This window comes from Pleurodeles waltl, chromosome 11 (genome assembly GCF_031143425.1).
Source record: "Pleurodeles waltl isolate 20211129_DDA chromosome 11, aPleWal1.hap1.20221129, whole genome shotgun sequence".
Lineage (NCBI taxonomy): Eukaryota > Metazoa > Chordata > Amphibia > Caudata > Salamandridae > Pleurodeles > Pleurodeles waltl.
This window is the reverse complement of record NC_090450.1, coordinates 924,336,326-924,351,463: the sequence shown is the minus strand read 5'-3', so window position 1 is coordinate 924,351,463 and position 15,138 is coordinate 924,336,326. Positions and strand designations below refer to the sequence as shown.

The following is a 15,138-nucleotide window of genomic DNA, read 5'->3' as shown; positions in this document are numbered from 1 at the left end:
CAAACAAGAAAATGAATACTGCCTCCACTCCTGTCTCCTGAAAAAACAAAAAGCTAACAGGGTGTGATTTTGTTCTTCCTTTGACCACTGCTGCTCTGCTCCCACTCTTGTATATCCTATTATTTTCTTGGTTTGATCCACTTTGAGGGGCAGTAGTCACCTTGAATTTCTGCCAGAGCGCAAACTGTTTTTCCAGACTAGTACCATCTGATGTTTGTTCGTAATTGATGAACTAGCTTAAAACACTGGATTGATATTCCTTGCTTGAAGATTGATTCCCCCAACCGCTCTGAGAGAGGAACTTTTTACTGTGCTCATGAAGCTCCTCGAGGTATCAACGAGACCAAAAGGTTCACAATATATCTCTTAAGTAGTCAATTCAGGTGAATAAGAACGCTGGTAGGAATTGAAAGAATGAGGTGAAAGGATCTGTTCAAGTGAATTGTTTAACTCCACATTCTACCCCGGACAGCATTAATCTGAGTTACATAGAGGAAGAAAAGTCAACTCTTTTGTGTGACCAGCATTGGTCAGGCGAAATAAGGGAATGGCAGAGAGATGGGACAGAGACAGAGAAGTACAGGGTGAAAGAAATCTGAAATGAAGAAAAGAAAACCTGGGTATGATCTGTGCAAAGGGGTTGGTCATATCAAAATGGAATATTGTGACTGAGTGTGGATTAGAGGCCCTGCTGGGGAGATTGGGCGTTTTAATAAAGAAACCACGGTTTCTACCTCAATGTGATCGGGGCTTCATTACAGCTGGCAAGGCGGAAATGGAGTTCTTTAAACTCAAAGGTAAGAGACAAACTTTTTTGAGCCATGTCTTGATGTGAGAGTTTGTGGAGAAAGGAACTTGGAAGAGGAAGAAATAAAGAATAGTGATATGAAGGAAATAAGGAGATAAGCGGGTGTGTATACCTGGAGAAAAGAAATGGTGCTGTGGGATGTCTTTGTATATAAAGAAGAGAGAAAGCAACCAAATCTTAACAAGAAAGTGCATTAATGTGTACGGAACCGACTTGACAAGTCCTCTGCAATTACGACATAAATACATACTGATCACAGAGAAACATACTGACAATGTTCTGCTTGGAACGATCACCTATTCTGGTTTTTAATTTTTTTATCAGAAGCAAAATAAAACAATGAATTGAAATTCCCTGTCTGACGCCACGGCGCCTGGCCGTTGTTCTTACCTCCTTTTGTGTCAGATGCTGAGCTGTGCCTGTGTTTCGAGGGTACATGCCTGCGCTTCCTGCAAGGGCTGCTGCTCGTGTCGCTGCTGCTTGAGCTTCTCTTTCGTTTCTTCCTTTCTTTTCTCCCAGTTCGGCTTTGCGATCTATTCTTACTACTGCTTCTCGACTTTTTTTTTGAGTGGCTGCGAGCCATTGATGTTTGCAGGCTTTTAAAAGAAAACAGATGCGATTATTATATATATAATATAATAATACTATATATATTATATATACTATATATAATATAATATTATATATATATATATATATATATATATATATATATATATGTTTGTGTGTGTGTGTATGTATGTATATATATATATATATATATATATATATTTTTTTTTTTAAGTAAGGAGACAGTTGCTAAAAGAGGAATATGTAATCTATCATTCTCACTGGACTACAATTTAAAACGAACGCTATATTTTATGTTTGTGTTTTAGGTTTGTATTCAGCTCAAAGCCTGGGCTCTCCAAGCAGTAAGTGATGGCTTCACTTTCTCTCATGACCACCCCTGTCTTCCACCTCTGTAAATTGGCAAAACAGTAAAGTCTTTTTCTGAAAGATCTCTATGGAATACAGAGTGAATGATGCATGCCATGACAGGAAGTAAAATGGTCACTTCTGTTTCTGTCGGTCACGAACACTAAAATGACCTGACAAGGATCTCAAGCACACCGCAGCCTGACCTCTGTAATTCATGTAGCCTTCCCTGGTACTGTAAAGCCAGTTAATTCAACAGTACGACGCATACTATCATCTCTAACCCGCAAATGCTGCACTTTCTCTCCATTATTACCAAGTCACTCCCTTCTCTCCCCACCACCAGAGGTACTCATTTTCTACTGCTGCACCATCAGGCAGGAAGGTGACAACATCACTAGGTAGCTGGTTAGTCCGAGTAGCTGAGGTTAGGGGTGAGAAGGCTAGTGCCAGTGTCAGTTGTTTATTTTCTGTGATCTGAAAGTATATTGCACTCTGCAAGGAGGCCAGACTCGCACTGCATAAAGCAAACTCGAGTTTAACAGTCATTTGGATTTGCAGTAAAAGGGTCACACGGGCATTAAGCAGTGACTTCTGCTTTGCAGCCTGGTCAACCTCCCCCACAAAAGACGAGCTGTCCCCTTTTCCCACTACCATAAAAAAACACTCCTGACCACGATACCTCATCCCAAAATAATTATGATTATTTTCCTCTTTAAAAAGGCCTTTATAACACGCAGGCACCCCAAAGAAAAGTTTCACTGGTCTAGGCTTAACCTATACACCTCTTATTGAAGATCTTGAACGGCCTTCCAGGTCCTCTTCCCTATGATAGAATAGTGTGCTTCCTTAATACCCAACCAGCAAAATTAACAAGCACTGGCAAAGCCTATGTGACCTATGAGCTTATTGTTAAAGCTTTAGCCATGTTAAACAGCATCGCAGCTGCTGTGCAACAGGACAAAAAGCATACCTAATGGCACGAATGTCATGTCATTCTGTAGGCACACACGTGCGTTCAACACGCATGCATGCACAAACAGCACTGTTTTGTCTTTTTATTTACAGATCCAAGATGGATCGGTATTTTTTTTTTTAAAGTAGGGTGAACACACTGTTTTAAAACAGAGCTTGGAGCTCTTTTTAAGAAACTAAATAACGGATGAGCTGGTTGCAGGAGTGGGCTGCAGTGACATCATGGCGGGTAGGAGAAGCAACAAGTGGAGAGCACATGCACAACGGAGACCATGTAGAGGGAGGGGGCAGAAGCGCACAGTGAAAGACAGCAACGTCAAGTGTGATGGATAGAAGCACATGGTGAAACGGGGGCAACATGGAGTGCGGGGGGCAAAAGCTCAAGGGCGAGAGAACAACACAAGTGTAGGTGATGTGAGAGAAGCACATGGGCAGAGAGGGTAGAGGGGGATAAAAGCACATGCGGGAGATGGCTGGAAATCACATGCACTCTCATGGAGTGCTTAAACCAAAAGAAAAAAAATGGTTCCCTAAAAGCAAGCAGAGGAAGCACAGAAGCCAGCCAGTCAAAGACATGACTAAAGAGGCTGTGCATCATGGTGGTACAAAGCATGACTGACAAAAACAATCTACTAAGAAGCAGGAGTATGAGTGACAGGAAAGAAACAAATGGCAAGCAATGGGTGGGTATGTCTTTTGCAACCAGACAACATGTGTTGTCTAGAAGGCCCGACCTAAAAGGGAAACGTTACTTACCCTCTAAGCCTCTGTTTGTAGCATGTAGGCATGCAGTGCTGTAGTTTCACATGCTATGCATACTCCTGACACCTACTGTTGGGCACAGACATGTACAACTTGTTTTTCTTCGAGGAAGTATTTAGAGTCATGAGGTACAGTGACTACTCTTAAGACTGGTTGCGCATGGATATAGGGATTGTTTTCCTGCACGGACATGAAGATGGAGCTGGAACACGAAATGGATAGAGATGGAGCATTAAAATTGCACAATTGCCATGCAAGAAAAGGGTAGAAAAGAAGGAAAGCAAAAGAAAATAGGCATCTGTACCAACCAAAGGCTTCTGCGGAGGAAGGTGGCCGCACATGAATCTACAGCACTACATGCCACAAACAGATGCTTACAGGGTAACATTTCCTGTTCATGGCATATGTGGCTGTAGATACACATGCTCTGAACAGAATGTAAAGCAGTTTTCCTCTAAACAGTATCTAGCCAGTGGATGTTGTAGAAAATTGAAAAAGTGTACAGCCTAGAACACTTGAGCTTGCTGGCGTACTAGGACATCCTCACAGCAGTATTTGGTGAATGTGTGTGGTGTGGATCATTTAGCTGCCTTACAGACATCAGCTATTGGGATATTACACAGAAAGGACACAGAGGCTGCATTTTTACAGGTAGAATGTGGCCTGGGTTGAGCAGGGAGCTGTCTTTTGGCTTTGGCATAGCATGTCTGAATACATTTGACTAGCCAGTAAGCTATCCTTGCTTTGGAATTTGCAGTGCCTTTGTGTGGTTTAGGTAAACCACAAACAGTTGTTAAGTCTTATGAAAAACTTTGGTTCTATCAATATAGTACACAAGGGCCCTCTTTACATCTAGTGTGTGGAGAATTCTTTCCGCTTCCGAACTTGGATATGAAAAGAACACTGGGATTTCAATTGTTTGGTTGAGGTGGAAAGGAGAGACACCTTAGGCAGAAACTTTGGGTTACTCCTAAGGACTACCTTATCAGCGTGTACCTTGAAAAAAGGTTCTTCCAGCATGCAAGTTTGAATTTTATTCACCCGTCTGAGGGAGTAATTGCGACTAAAAATTCAAGCTTCCAAGGCAAAAAGAGCATAGGGTAAGTGTGAAGGGACTCAAAATGTGGGCCCATGGGCCTAGAAAGGACTACATTAAGGTCCCAGGAGGCGGCTAGGGTAACCAAGGTAATAACTTAATTAAGTCCTTCTATAAAGGATTTAATTACTGGGACTCTGAATAACGAAGAGTTTTCCCTATTCTGCAGGTATGCTGCTACCACAGCCAAATGTAAGAGAAAGGAAGTGTAATTCATTTGTGAGCTTTGCAAATGAAGTAGGTAGTAGACAATGCCTTGCACTCTAGGCTTGAGTGGATCTATGTGTTTGTAGAGACAACAGTGAACCTTTTCCACTTCATTGCATAGCAAGCTCGTGCAGTTTTACAGCGAGCTTCTTTGAAGATGGGCATGCACTCAACTGGTAAATTGATATACCCAAACTCTAGGATCGCAGAAACCATATCACAGGTTGAGCTGCCTGAGACTGGGATGACTGACTGTGCCCTGGTGTCGAGTGAGAAGGTCTGGCCTATTGAGGAGCTTCTTATGAGGGACTCCTGGCAAGTCGAGGAGGGTTGTGAACCAGCGCTGCCTGGCACATGTGTTAGTCACTAAGATGAGGACCAGGGAGCTCTGTCGAAGATTCAGAACCACATATGGAAGGTGTGAGAGGCAGAAAAGTGTAGGCAAATATTCCTTACCAATTATCCATAGTGTATTACCCATGGATGGTGGGTGTTGAATCCTCTGAGTGAAGCTTAGGCATTTGACATTTTTGGCTGTTGCAAACAGATTTGAGGAAACCTCCAATGCTGGAAGTACGGGAGAAGGAGTTGGGGGTGGAGTTCCAACTCATAGACTTGTTGCTGCATCCTGCTGAGTAGGTTTTCAAAGTTGTTGTCCGCCCCCAAAAGGTACTCTGCTTACAGATGTGCTCTGCGTTGGCTCGCCCAACATCAAGTGGTTTGTGCTAACAAAGAGCTGGGGAGAATGCATGCCCTCCTGTTTTTGCAGTTAATACATGGCAGTCATGTTGTCTGTTTTGAACAAGACTGTTTTGTGGCGAGCCTGGCAGAAGAGAGATTTCAAAGCCAAATGGACTGTCAACAACTCTGGATAGTTGAAGTGAAGGTCTGTTGAAGGGGTATACACAGACCATGAACAGTCATGTCCTGCAAATGCAAACCCCAGCTAATGAGACGCGTCTTTGGTGATGGTCCTGGGTCTAGGAGAACCCTGTCCTGCAAAGGATTAGTGCTGTTCCACAATTGAAGACAGAAATGGGTGCTGGCCCAAATCAATACTAGGTCCTCCTGGAGTGGACGCATGAGTAATCGGGCATAGGGGAACAATAGCGATGCAGAAAGCCATCATGAGAGCAGGCACATTACTGTTCCCACTGTTAACTGGCGATTTGGCTGATGAAAAAAAAGGCAGCAGGACCTGGAAGGCTTGGACTTGTGTGGGGCTGGAAGCTTTCCTGATAACTGAGTTTAAAACTGCCCCTAGGAAGGGGTGTATTTGTAGGGGTTGGAGGTGAGACTTGCCCATATAGATGGTGAAACCTAGATCGTGGAGGAGATCTTAAAGGATCCGAGTGTGGGCTAACCACTGCGGTTTACTTGCACTCTTTATTAACCAGTCATCGAGGTACAGGGAAAAATGGACGCCCCTCCTCCAGAGATGTGCAACTACCACTTCAAGGCATCCGGTAAAGACTCTGGGAGCCATAGTTAAACCGAAGGGCAGAAGTTTGAATTAAAAGTGAAAAAAGAAACCTGAGGTAGCGGTGATGTGCAGGGTGGATCCTGATATGAACATAGGCATCCTTTAGGACAAGGAATGTCATGAAGTCCCCTTGCTGCAATAGTGGAATGAACACCTCAAGCGTGATGGTGTGGAAATGCACCGATACAATGTACTTTTTGAGGGGCCTAAGGTCTAGTAAGGACCTGAGAGACCTGTCTTTCGTGGGGATTAGAAAGTACAGGGAGTACACCCCTTCGCCGTGTTGTTCTAGAGGCACAGGCTCCATGCCCCTTGAGTAAGAGTGCATCTACTTCTTTATGGAGGAGGCACTGGTGTTCTGGTGAGAGGGAGTGTTTTCAGGGGGGGGGGGGTGCTTGCTGGTGATGCAGTGAGTTCCAAGCAGTAACCCTGTTCTAAAATGAACAGAACCCATCAGTCTGAGGTGACTTTTTGCCATTGTATAAGGAACCCCCTGCAGATGTCTTATCACAGGTGATGTGTGGTCGGGGGGAAGGGAGAGGAAGTCACTGCTTGGCAGGTGTGGCTCCCTTAGCCGCCCCACCTTTACTCCTGCCCTTGAAAATGTTCCCCTTGGAATTGTCCCCCACCTATATGGCTCCCCCCGGGATTAGCCCCAGGAGGCTTGTGTAGCAGTTACTGTTGCCTCTGGTAGGAGGTGGAGGTCTCTGGTGACGTGGCTTTGGCACCGCCACAGAACTGTAAGCGACAAAAGTCGCAGAGGGTGTTGGAGACTGGAGAGCTCCTATTCCTTCGGATGTCCTTCGACCATCTGATCAATATGAGGCCCAAAGGGGTGTTCCCCATCAAAAGGCATGTTGATCAGCTGCTGGATTTCTGGCTTGAAGCCAGAGACATGGAGCCAAGCATGTCTGCAGAAGACCTAGCATATGTGATGTACAAAAGATATGAATTGGAAAGCGTCCATAGCACCAGATTTGAAAACCTGGCACAACATGACATTGCGGTGGGCCCGTATAGAAACTCTGGTATTACGAAAACTAGCAAGGGGGGGCCAACAACACACAGGATGTGAAGCCTCGGAAACATTAGTAAGCAGACTAGAGGCCAAGAATGATGAGAGACCGCTATGAACTCGACTAGGTGTCAGCCTCGAGATAGACAGGCTTGCACCCGTTCATCTCCAATATTACTAAGCAAGCCAGGCGAGATAAACTATAAAAGTAGAGAACACTCCCATTCCCACACCCTCAACCTGCTGCAACCTACAGCGACTAACAAGTGAGGTGTTAACAATTAGAATATGAATAGTAAGTACCACTGCACCACATGCCACAAATGAGCACTAGACCGGAATCCCCCACCAACACAAACAAATTATACACTAGGAGGAAAGAGCATAACCAAGCTGTTGATTACACGGCTACTAATACCACACTGCAAGACTTATCACCCAGGCACAGCAGACAAATACTCTCTGAGCATTATAACAAGACCTAAGTTAAGTTTTATTGTTTGCTTTGTATGTTTATTTTACATCAGATCAACCAAATCCTGATATTGTAAATGCAAATTGATGGAAAGCAGATCTGGACTGAAAATTCAATACAAATATTTTTTTTAAAAAGCATGTCTGCAGAACAAGACACTCGAGCCAATGCCTCGTCAGAGCACAACTGATAGTGGTATTGGAGATTGTTTGACCTTCTGCTACAATCTCCTATGCACGTTGTTTGTACTGATCAGGGAATTGCTGGATCAGATCTCCCATCTCATCCCATTGAGCTCGGTCGGTACCTGGTTAATAACCCCACAGATTTGCCGATCCGCCAATGAGTGGCAGATTGTGTGGCAGCTTGCTTCCCCGTCAGCTAGATTTTCTTACTTTCTTTATCTGGCAGTAGGGCATGCTAAAGTACCCTCTGCGTTTGCCAGTGTGGTAGCTGAGCCATTATGTAAGGTGGGTCTGAAGGGGCAGGCTTGTATTTTCTGTTAACCCCCAGAGTAAATAAACTAGCCTTGACCGGGTCTTCGAAAACATCCTGCCTAGGCTGAAGAATCCTCTTAAGCAAGGGCAAAAACTGTGTAGAACGCTGAGTGGGTGAAAGCAATTATACCAGAAAGTCATCCTCCTTTAAAATGGTGTGCAGGCCTAACTTGTGGAAGGTGGCCGCTATGTGAATAAACTCAGGATAAGAGGTGGTATCGTCCGGGGGAAGACTTGGCAGGGAACAGGTCGGAGTCATTGTCACCTGTAGGAACAACCCCATATTCGCTCCATGGATCATTCCGGAACTCCAGGATATATAGGGCATTATAGGGGTCTATGTTTTGAAGACTCCCCTTCCCACAGGGTGAATGTGTTGAGCCCTCTGGGAAGGAGGCAGAGGTCCATGTGCTGTGGAGGTGGAATTGGAAGAGGAGGAGGTTAAGCAGGTCCAGAGGGCAGTGGAGGGGTGCCCCTATCTTGATGCTGCTTGGGTGGTGTAGAAGGCTCCAATGTCATCTGATCCTCAAAGTTAAGCTTCCTCTTGCGAGGAAGGCTCTCCTGCATCCTTGGTGGTGGTTTGCTGTAGTTTTCCCTGTGTGAGGCTGAATAAACAGTCTGACTGGGAGCTGAATGCTGCTTTGGCTTTGAGGCAGATAATGAGGTTGAGTGCTGTTTCGGCTCCTATGCCTTAGGGTTGGGCCAATCAAGGCTGGGATGCAGTGGTGGATGGGAAGGTTGTATTCCTGATTGAGGGCTTGACACCCGACCCCTGGAGAGGCAGTAAGAGACATGATGGTGGGACCTGGTACTCTCTGTTGCCATCTTCTGGCATTGGCCAGGTGTCGGCTAGAGGTCTGTTGCCTCGGGTTCAGAGGGCAAATAAGATTCCAGGCTGAAGGTTCAACACCTGCCTCTCCTTGTGCTTCATCTTCAACGTCTTCCCTGAAGTTGTCGGGGGCATCATCGTCTTGTTGGTGCTCCATGGCATGTTGAGCAAGCCCACAATCTTGACGGTTCTGGGCAGTCTTTTTGGACTGGAAGGCAAGGCAGGTGGAGCAGGTCTCATTATTCTCTAGCGAAAAGTAGAGGTTGCAAATGAGTACTTAGAGTGGCACTGTGGATAGTAAATAAAGGGGGTTTTTCCCATCATGGTGCTTGCATTATTGAGCCTGAAACCGGATAGAACAGGCCGAGAGGGGAGAGGCCCTGAAAGGGGTGTCAAACCCAAAGATGCGTATCCCATGAAAGGACCATGACACAAGCAAAAAAAACGTGATGCAGAAATGATTGAAGGTATCAGGAGCAGAAGACTCGAGAGGCTCTGAAAAAAGAGCGCTATGCAGCAGCGCCCCAGGGACCCACGTCCGGACCCGATGGCGGAAGAATACAATCTAACAAGTATGAGCCGAAGCCCATGTGAATTATCAGTCATAGGAGGAGTCACTGTGCCTCGTGGCGCAAAAGAGTTACTAGAAAATAAAAAATTGCACACGTCCAAGCCCAACACTAGATAGCAGAAGTATGCAGAGCTTGAGTATCTACAGCTACACGTCACAAACAAACTTTTCAGGGGGATAACAAAACACACAAAAAGAGCAGATCTAGCCACATTTTAGCTCAAGAAGTGTAAAAAGTAAGAAGATAAGGTTTGATAAAAGTAGAAACTAAAACTTGTCTCTGGCCAAGTTAGTACTCACATTGACCAACATAAAACAGTCACTGGCTGTTTCAATAAAAACAAGTACAGTCCCAGGGGCCCCGCGGCCTCAGTATGCTACCTACATGCTGCGGGAACCAGCATTACTCTAGCCTGAAGGAAGCAGCTATTTATGCTTGATCCCTTCGGGTGGGAACAATATGTGCACTGTTTCCCTGCCTGCATCAGTGCAGGCAGGAAAACTGAACACAAGTCAGCTTCCAGCCGGTGGAAGCATCTTAAATATCCTGCTAGCTGAGAGCAGACTTGCGTGATTGCTCCCATTTGGCGAGAGGTTTAAAAATGCTCCTGCCAGATGGAAGCAAACATATGTTTCCCTGTGTCCTGGGGGTGGGCTCCCCCAGGACACAGTCACTTAGCCAGTCCTGGGGAACGGAGTCCCCAGGGTCTTTAAAGGCTATGGGAAGGGACCACATTGCCCCTTCTTCCTTTTCATTTATTTATGGCCCCAGGGACTGGGGTCTCTGGGACCTTCAGCGGCTCAGGGAGGAGGGGGCCTCATGGCCCTCCTCCTTTTTTTTTGTTTTTAAAGAAACTGACCCTGGAGAATAGGGATTTCCCCAGGGCCTATAAAGCCTCAGTGCCACCTCATGTTAAATATTCTGCCTGGTCCTGGGGGAAGGGGTCCCCAGAGTCCAAAATGGGCTAAGGGAAGGGGTCCCTACTCACACCCACATCCCCATATATAGTTAGGGAATTAGCGGCCTACCATTTTCTTTTTTTTTGTTGCCGGGATCCAGCAGGAGTCTGCAAATTCTTTTGTTTATTTTGCCCCTCGGCTTGTCCTCTGGGTCCCCTCCACAGGGTTGGGGGAGGGGGGACAGGGTATCCCTATCCGGCCTTGTTATAATGTTTTTTTTAAACTTCATGACAGAGGACTAAGGGCCATATGTACGAACACATTTTCCCATAGACACAGAATAGATAAAACCCCTTGCTACATCTGGCCCCAAGTCCCTGAATTGGCTGCCAGCAACATTTTTCAGTGCTCGCTTCCATAGGAGTCTGACTTGTCAATCGCCAACATGTTTCGACCTCCCTAAGATCCCTCAAACAGAGAGTCTAGGGACTTCATCAAGGCAGTCAAAGGTACCTATACTGCCTGTCCTTAAGTACTAATTTGTACATGCAGGTAAGAGTTAGCCTTACCTGCCCATCCTGCAGTTTTTTATCCATAATATTGTCAGGTTCTAACGCTAGCCGTCACACTGGGGAGGAACCACTTATTTAGTCACACATTTGTCAAGGGTCAGGTTCCATTTGTTTACATAAATTCGCCGCCGGTGCACTTCCTCTCCTACTGAGATAGAAAAGTAAAGAGGATGTTCGAGACATAGGCTCCCGGTAACATCCCCTGTATTGTGTTCTGATGATGACAGTCTTACTTATGGTTTACATACAAGGAGGAAGAAAGTTGTGTTATATTTCTCCACCTACCCTCAGGCTGGGATCCTTGTCTATTGCCTCCAGCCTACTCAAAAAAATAGATGCAAAACATTCTAAAATCAGACAGACCAATACAATGGTGAGCAGTAACAACTCAGTGAAGATGGAAGTGACAGCAATTGGAGTAACAGTAAAGTGTCACATTGCAGCACAAAAAATAGGTAGAAATCTACAACCTAGTGGTGAGCTAGGGCACAACATTTATACATTCTTCTTTATTCTAACTTTCTGAGGCGAGAAAACTGTACCAAATGAATAAATCTATAGTTTAGTATCCATGTTACCCAAACCTCAATCGTCTTTAGTACTGAAGGGGTATAATGCAAATGCCTCTTTATTGAACACTCCTATTTTGATGCAGAAGTAACTGGCACTCAAATATCTTCAGCTTGAGTCTGCACTATATAAATAAAAAAGAAAAATTGTTCTCACTTTTCGTCACCTGTAATATGTTATTGAGTATTTTACAAGCAGAACGCATCTCCTATAAATATATAAGCTAGGAATAACTGAGGTGCCTGCCAATTATCTGCTGAAACACAACACATCTCGATGTAGAGATTGTATTAACTGTTGAATGCATGTCTATTTAATGATGGTTGTGGTGCAGGAGTTGGGCTTCAGCCTTGATGCTATTTCTCCCTAATGATATACAGTCATTATAAAGTGCTCCATCAATTTCCAATTGGCATTGCTGGCACTTCAGTACCTTTGAGTCGAGTCAATTCTAAAAACAGAAAAAATCTCTAAATTTGAGGACAATTTTGTAAAAATCATGTTATTTTTTTTAAATGTGTCGATTTCACAGTTATTTTTTGAAAATCATTGTATCCGTGATATACAGTTCCCAGGTGTTTAGTAAGACTGTGTATATGTCAGCAAGAACTTCACATTATAGAGTATTAGTAAACATATATCATAAGTAAATGTTGGTTTGATTTGGCTAGCTGACAGTACCACATCTAACCCCTAATCTTACTAGAGTAATAGATGTTATTGGTAACCTTAAACATAACCACTCTGATACCCATGCAATTCATGGAAACATATATAACCCTTTTGTTTTGTTACTCCTGCATGCCCAATGTATACACAATAAAAATATGAAAATGCATTTCCAAAGCATTTACTGAAATGATCGTATTCTTGCAAAGAAAGTGTGAGCTGCAAATATTAGACAGAGAAGACGTTACTGTAATCAGCGCTATTAAAATGGCGAACAATTCACACAATTCAACCATGTAAATTGTTACCAATGTTACCTTATTCCTATCTGTTCCTAATATTATACTAAAGAGAGCATAGCAGGAGTACTGCCTGCCAGATCAGTTGGGGTAGCCTAACCCCATACATTTGTCTTGGGTATGTTCTTAGGTATCAGGAAGCATGTCTAAGTGTACAGGCTATCTTCCTTCACAGGATGAATTTCGGAGTCAGTAGGGTTAAAGTCAAAGTTCACAGCAGTTCCATGACAATCCCAACATGAAGCTCCACTCCCCAAGTCTCCACTGTCCTTTTTTTATTTTATTTTTATTTATTTATTCAGTTTAATAACCATACAACAACAAGCCCAGGAGCAGGGCATAGACAAACAAAGACAATCCCAGAAATGCCCAAGCATCAATTTATAGCCAGCCAATAATAAATGTAATAAGGGACAGAGTCCCATTATACTCAGTACAGCAGGGTCCAACCATCATACCACATTCTGGCCATAGGGCTTAACATTAATAACATGCCTCAAAGAAGGGGCTAAATGTTACCACACTCCCAGGGGAAAAAAGTACAGGAAATGAACCAACAAAAGAAGTTAAGTGCGGCAGGGAGGAACACGAGCAGCAGTCATCCATCCCAGCAAACCAACAAGGCACAGACAAGCGGTAACGCAGAGCGGGTTTTCCATGTGCATGGCCAACCAAGAAAGCACACAACATTTCATTTATGAGACTCCAGATAGGAGTGCAAGGGTGCCCAAATGTCCCTCGGGCGGGAGCCCTCAGGGACCAGTTCCCAAAAAATCGTTAACTGCTCCTGACAAAACGCTGCATCTCGCAGCTAGTCGGCCCCGCGAGGAGCCCGGCCCCTCCCCCAGCACATCGCCACTCTTCGCTTAGCCAACAGCAGCAATAGTCCCACCAGCCTCTGCGAATCCGTTGGCACCCAATCCACTAGTCCAAGCAGCACCAACACAGGGGAAAGAGGCAGATCCAGACCAGTCATTTCCACAATCACATGCATCACTTCCAGCCAAAAGGCGCGCACCTCCCCACAATTCCACGCCAAGCAGACACAGCAATATCCCTCTGCTGTTCCTGCAAACTACCATACAGCCTAGTAATGAGTTTGCACGGCGACTGTACACACCACAACATCTCCAGGGCCCGACAGGTCCTCGGAATCGCCGGGAGACCTGCAAAACGCACGCAGAGCATCGCATAAACTCGCAAAACATATAACCGATGCATAGCGTTATCGGCTCCCTCTGCAAGTGCTGCCTCTTGGTAAGATCAACCGCCCCCTCCCCCGTCAAACCAATCTCCCAAAGTAGGTAGACCCAAGCCATCAAGGAAATCCTGCAGCCGCATGTCCCAGGACATCCTCTCGTCAGCGACATCCAGCACCGGCATTGCAGGAGCAAAGGGCTCACATGTCTCAGACCGTCACAACAAAGCCCCCCAGGCCCTCGAGGTGCACACCACTGTATCCACTCCACCGGACCGGGGTCGAGACGAACACCCAAGAACCTGTGGCAGCCTATCCGGCCACACCGCATCGCTCTCAGGCGCAAGATGTGGTAGGTAGCGCATAGGGCGTATCCAATAATACGCAAAGTGGGCCTGCGCACAATAATAATAGAGCTCCAAATCAGGGGCAGCCAGACCGCCCAGTTCAAACGGCAACATCAGCTTTTCCCAAGCAATCCTGGGCTGCTTACCTGCCCAGACCAGATGTATCAGGGCCGAGTGGAGGCGCCGCAGGAAACCAGCAGTAAGTGCCAGTGGGAAGTTCACAAATAAGTACAGAAATTTTGGGCACGACCATTTTAGCAATAGCTATGCGCCCTATGAGCGACCATGGCAGCGAGCGCCACACCTCGATCCTGTCTTCCAGCCAAGCTACCAACCTGTCGTAATTAGCCATCCAAAGCGTTTCAACATCACAGCTCAGCCAGATTCCCAAGTATCTGACTGGACCTCTCGCCCACTCGATAGGATATCCGGAGAGGAAGCGCGGCGGCCCCGCGGTAAGAGGCAGCACAACCGATTTAGACCAGTTGATCGTATGCCAGAAAAGGCACCGAATCGAACAATCTCATTAAGCAGAACATCTAGGTTCTTACTCGGTTCACGAACATACAGCGCGATATCATCCACGTACATCAAGATTAATATAGACCGGTACGGCATCCCTCTGTTATTATGGTGTTGTCGCAAAAAGGCTGCAAGCGGCTCCATTGCCATTGCAAAAAGGAGCGGGGACAGGGGGCAACCCTGGCGGGTCCCCCGGGCCACCAGGAAGGGGTCAGAGATACTGCCGTTCAGCTGCAATCGAGCAACAGGGTCCATGTACAGCAACCGAATCAATGTAACGAATCGCGCACCCAGGCCCACTCTGCCAAGCAGTGCAAATAAATACTTCCACGTCAGCGAGTCAAACGCCTTCGTGGCATCTAAAAACACCGCTGCAGCCTCCTCCTCCGCCTCAAGCGTGCCCATCACCGCAAAGAACGTTCGCA

General features: G+C 45.6%; 1 protein-coding gene across 1 annotated transcript in view; it reads right to left on the bottom strand.

The window, feature by feature from the left end:
- Positions 1-15,138, bottom strand: part of ARL6IP4 (ARF like GTPase 6 interacting protein 4) — a 115,599-nt gene that overhangs the window by 90,554 nt on the left and 9,907 nt on the right. The window contains exon 2 of the mRNA XM_069214968.1: positions 1,199-1,404. Within this exon, the coding sequence (XP_069071069.1) occupies positions 1,199-1,391 (193 nt within the window). The 5' untranslated portion in view covers positions 1,392-1,404. The remainder of the gene's footprint in view (positions 1-1,198; positions 1,405-15,138) is intronic.